Source organism: Lactuca sativa, chromosome 3 (genome assembly GCF_002870075.4).
Source record: "Lactuca sativa cultivar Salinas chromosome 3, Lsat_Salinas_v11, whole genome shotgun sequence".
NCBI lineage: Eukaryota > Viridiplantae > Streptophyta > Magnoliopsida > Asterales > Asteraceae > Lactuca > Lactuca sativa.
In genome coordinates this window covers 105,232,054-105,236,907 of record NC_056625.2, presented here as the reverse complement: position 1 = coordinate 105,236,907, position 4,854 = coordinate 105,232,054, and the positions used below count along the sequence as shown (strand labels likewise).

Sequence of the window (4,854 nt, the reverse complement as noted above, 5' to 3'; positions counted from 1 at the left end):
GGTCATCAGAGAGAGAGAGAAAGAGAGAGAGAGAGAGAGAGAGAGAGAGAGAGAGAGAGAAGTGGGTCCATTCTTTTCTTTTCTATTTTTAATTGATAAAAGATTCAAATAAAAATACAAAAAATACAGAAAGGAAAATAGAAGGGTAAAATCGTCCTTTCAGGCTTCCCTAGGACCAAAAACACATAAATTTCTTAATTTTAGGACTAAAACCACCGAAAATATTCGATTTTGGACATTCCATGTAAGCCGAAATCTTTTTGGACCATATCCACAGATTTCTATAAACCACAAGGACCAATTTTACAGTTTTGTCTTTAAATATATATATATATTTTTTTCACTAAAACATAGGCTATAAATAAAGTTTAATGATAATTGTAGAAAGGGAAGGTGGCTTTTGAGTTCTTGAGTTTTTGACTTTTTGACTTTGTGACTACTCCAAACACACCTGTGTCACCAACAACTCAATTTTCATTTGTCCAATATTTTCTTTCCAGCTCTCTTCATAGATTCGCGCAAACTGCTAAACCTTTAAATTAGTGCCCGTTTACTCTTGATTTCCGGCGACCGGAATCTCAAAATTTCCGTTTGTTCACAAGATTCAGCTGTGCGTGGTTACACCGGTGATTGATTATGGCGGATATAGTGAAACAGATCCTCACAAGACCGATCCAGTTAGCGGATCAAGTCATAAAATCTGCAGATGAAGCCTGCATCAACAAACAAGACTGCTCTGAACTCAAATCCAAAACTGAAAAGCTCGCTGGACTCCTCCGACAAGCTGCTCGTGCCAGCAGCGATCTGTACGAACGTCCGACCAAACGTATAATCGATGATACAGAACAAGTGCTTGATAAAGCACTATCTCTAGTGCTTAAATGCCGGAATAACGGAATCGTCAAGCGTGTTTTCACTATCATCCCCGCTGCTGCCTTCCGAAAGATGTCGTCTCAACTCGAGAACTCAATCGGCGACGTTTCGTGGCTCCTCCGTGTCTCCGCGCCCAATAATTCCACCGATGAATACCTAGGTCTACCTCCTATAGCAGCTAACGAACCGATTTTGTGTCTGATTTGGGAACAGATCGCTATTTTATACACCGGAACCCTAGATGACCGGTCCGACGCTGCGGCGTCGCTTGTCTCGCTGGCGCGTGATAACGATCGTTACGGGAAGTTGATAATCGAAGAAGGCGGAGTCAATCCGTTGCTGAAATTGGTGAAAGAGGGGAAATTAGAAGGTCAAGAGAATGCGGCGTCAGCAATCGGATTACTAGGTCGAGATCCGGAAAGCGTTGAACACATGATTCACGCCGGTGTATGCTCCGTTTTCGTCAAAATCCTCAAAGAAGGTCCGATGAAGGTGCAAGCCGTCGTCGCCTGGGCTGTTGCAGAGCTCATTTCACATTACCCTAAATGTCAAGATCTCTTCGCACAGCATAACATTGTGAGATTACTGGTTGGGCATTTGGCATTTGAAACAGTGGAAGAACACAGTAAGTACGCTATTACCAGTAATAAACCAACTTCGATTCATGCTGTTCTTCTTGCTAGCAATAACACTACCAACAACTCCAATGGCTTCAACACGAATCAAACCAACAAAACAGATGAAGATGATAAGACTCGAGTTTCTCATCCTACTGGTCCTAACAGTCAACAACCATTCAGGATGCATAGTGTTGTAGCCAGTACAATGGCGATGAAGAACGGGAATCAGAAAACCGAAACGGTAATCAAGAAGCAAACTCATCATCATCATCACCCAAGCGTCTCATTATCCACCAACAGTTTACATAAAGGAAGAGAGTTAGAAGATCCTGCAACAAAAGCTTACATGAAAGCCATGGCAGCAAAAGCACTCTGGCATCTCGCCATAGGAAACTCCGCCATTTGTAGAAGCATAACAGAATCAAGAGCTTTACTTTGTTTCGCTGTTCTCTTAGAAAAAGGTCCAGAAGACGTCCAATACAACTCTGCAATGGCGCTAATGGAGATCACAAGTGTAGCAGAACAAGATTCCGAACTGAGAAGATCCGCTTTCAAACCAAACGCTCCCGCTTGCAAAGCTGTAATCGAACAACTCCTAAAAATCATAGAAAAAGCAGACTCAAAACTTCTTCTTCCATGTATAAACGCCATCGGAAACTTAGCAAGAACATTTCGTGCAACCGAATCACAAATGATTCAACCCCTGGTTCAACTTCTTGACGAAAGAGAAGCTGAGATAACAAAAGCAGCAGCCATAGCTTTAACAAGATTCGCATGTTCAGAAAACTACCTCCATCTTGATCATTCAAAAGCGATTATCAGTCATGGAGGAGCTAAACATTTGGTTCAGTTAGTCTACTTTGGGGAACAAATGGTTCAAACCCCTGCTTTGGTGTTGTTATGCTACATTGCGCTTCATGTTCCAGATAGCGAAGATCTTGCAAAAGCTGAAGTTCTTACTGTTCTTGAATGGGCTTCCAAGCAATCTTTACTGATTCAAGATGAAATGGTGGAGTCTCTTTTACAGAACTCCAAAGGTAGGTTGGAACTCTATCAATCTCGTGGGTCCAGGGGTTTTCATTAAAAGATTATTTTCATAAATTTATTGTTTGAAAAATGAAAAATGTTTTCTTTTCAATTTTGGGGTTTTAACTTTATTTCCTATACATATATTTATATATATATATTAATATTAATGTTTGTTGTTATTGTGGAGTGTAAATGAGATTTGTTGTTTTAGAGAAAAGAAATTGTAATCAAACTTGTTATTCTTTTGGTATATTAAAAGTGGTATCTTTGCTTTTTTTTTTTTTTGGCTTAAAAATTAATGACTTAATGATTAAGTCAAATGACATGACTTAATTTATTAAGACACTTTATCGTTATCTATAGATAGAAATAAAAGTGAAAAAGAAAAAGAAAAAGAAAAAGAAAATATTGGGTGTGTGATGATGAAAAGGATTGAGAACATCTTTGAAAAAAAAATTTGAAATAAAATATTAAAGAAAATTTGTGGCAATTTTACGTGATTAGATTCCCTTGATCTATATTTCTTCTATTCATTGCACATGGCATCGATGATTAAAACGGTTCTTGATTTTTGTTATTATTTTCGTTAAGTTTAGTTTGATTCGTTTTTATTATTGTCTACTATTTTGCTTCGATTTCGAGTAATCCATCTATTTTATTTGATGTAATTGAATTCATGTTAAAATACCACTTAAAATGATTTTAAAATTAATAAGAAAAAAAAACTGAGCTTTAAAATATATATATATATATATATATATATATATATATATATATATATATATATATATATATATATATATATATATATATATATATGTTAAAAAAATCAAGTTAAAGAAAAAATGGTTTAAAAGTAATACTAGCTTAAAATGTTAGACATAAAAGAAAGAAATACAATGAATGCAAAAGGAAATATAGGTTCTTTGATTAGTTGACATATTAAATCGAAATGTGTTTGTAAGTTGTAACTGACTCTTTGTTTTCACTAAAGTGATAAGTCACGATTCTTTAAGTTGACAAATGACAATCATAATTATTGATATCTTTTAAATATATTTTGTTTCTTTTGACGTATCAAAATTTACTACCTTTATTTAATAAAACAACATTATCATAAAACTTTATGCTTGGCTATTTTCAAAAGATTTTATACAAATTAACTAATTTATCATATTATTATATATATTAAAACAAATATTCCTAAGTACACTTTACAGTTTTTATACATTTGCCTCAAAAAATTTCTGTTTGATATTTGGGCACAAGGGGGCTTGGAATGGTATTTTTTTTTGTTTCACACTTTTCGCACAAGGGTTTTCTATTTTAGATTTTAGCCACAGGACTTTTTTATTTCAGATTTTGGCCACATGACTTTCCTATGTTGGCACTTTCCACCCCCTACTTTGTACAACGATGCTTTCCAAACCTCTAGTTTGTAAAATATCAGTTTCAGACAAATCCGGCAAATTTGGACAACAACATTTTCCACATTTTTACCTTTTGTAAAAATTAACTCTACTCCTACACCGTATATTTTATTTTTAAAACATGTTTACATCCACGAAAAAAGGACTATAGAATAAAGTTAAACACTAAATCAAATTACTCTCCCTCCTCCAACCCCCACAAACGGTGCCCATAGTAAGCAAAATCTCGCATGCGTCCCAAGAAGTTTTTATAAAATGTTAGAAAATTCTTTACATTATTTGTTTCTTTTTGGGCATGTGTTGTATATTAAAAGAAATATTATTTGACAGTAGTATTAAATAAATATTTTATTATCGTATAAATTTAAAATCAAAGATTAAAATGAAACAAAATAATAAGAATTTGAGATTTAAGTATAATTAAGATGTGAAATAAAAAAATTATTGAACGAAGAATATCAATTATACATACGGGTGCAAACGAGTCAAGCTAATCGTAAGCTACTTGAGATCGGCTCGTTAAAAGCTTGACTCAAACCCGATTTTAAACGAGGCCGGACCGAGTTCGAGCTTAATATTAAACTTGTTTATTAAACAAGCTTGAGCTCGAGCCTTTGTCACTAAGCTTGATTAGAATCGCGAGCCTAAACAAACTTATATATAATATAGTTTATTATTATTTTTATATATTAAAAAAACATATTTGGGGAATTAAGGATTTAGGGTATTAGTAAACGAGCTTCTTAATGAACTCTACTCGAGCTTAAGCTTATTTAGGCATGCTAGAAAAAAAAAACGAGTCGAGCTCGAGCCCGATCTAAGCTTGTATAAATCTTTACGAGCTCGAGCTGAGCTCAGTATAATAAAGCACGAATCTAGCTGAACTCGAGCTCGAGCCCCAT

The 4,854-nt window shown here is 34.8% G+C and overlaps 1 protein-coding gene across 1 annotated transcript; it reads left to right on the top strand.

Annotated features, from left to right (window-relative positions):
* The first annotated feature begins 388 nt into the window (after positions 1 to 388).
* On the top strand, positions 389 to 2,800 carry LOC111897622 (uncharacterized). Its single transcript, XM_023893589.3, has one exon. The coding sequence runs from the start codon at positions 637 to 639 to the stop codon at positions 2,575 to 2,577; it is 1,941 nt and encodes a 646-aa protein (XP_023749357.1). The 5' UTR covers positions 389 to 636; the 3' UTR covers positions 2,578 to 2,800.
* Positions 2,801 to 4,854: the final 2,054 nt, after the last annotated feature.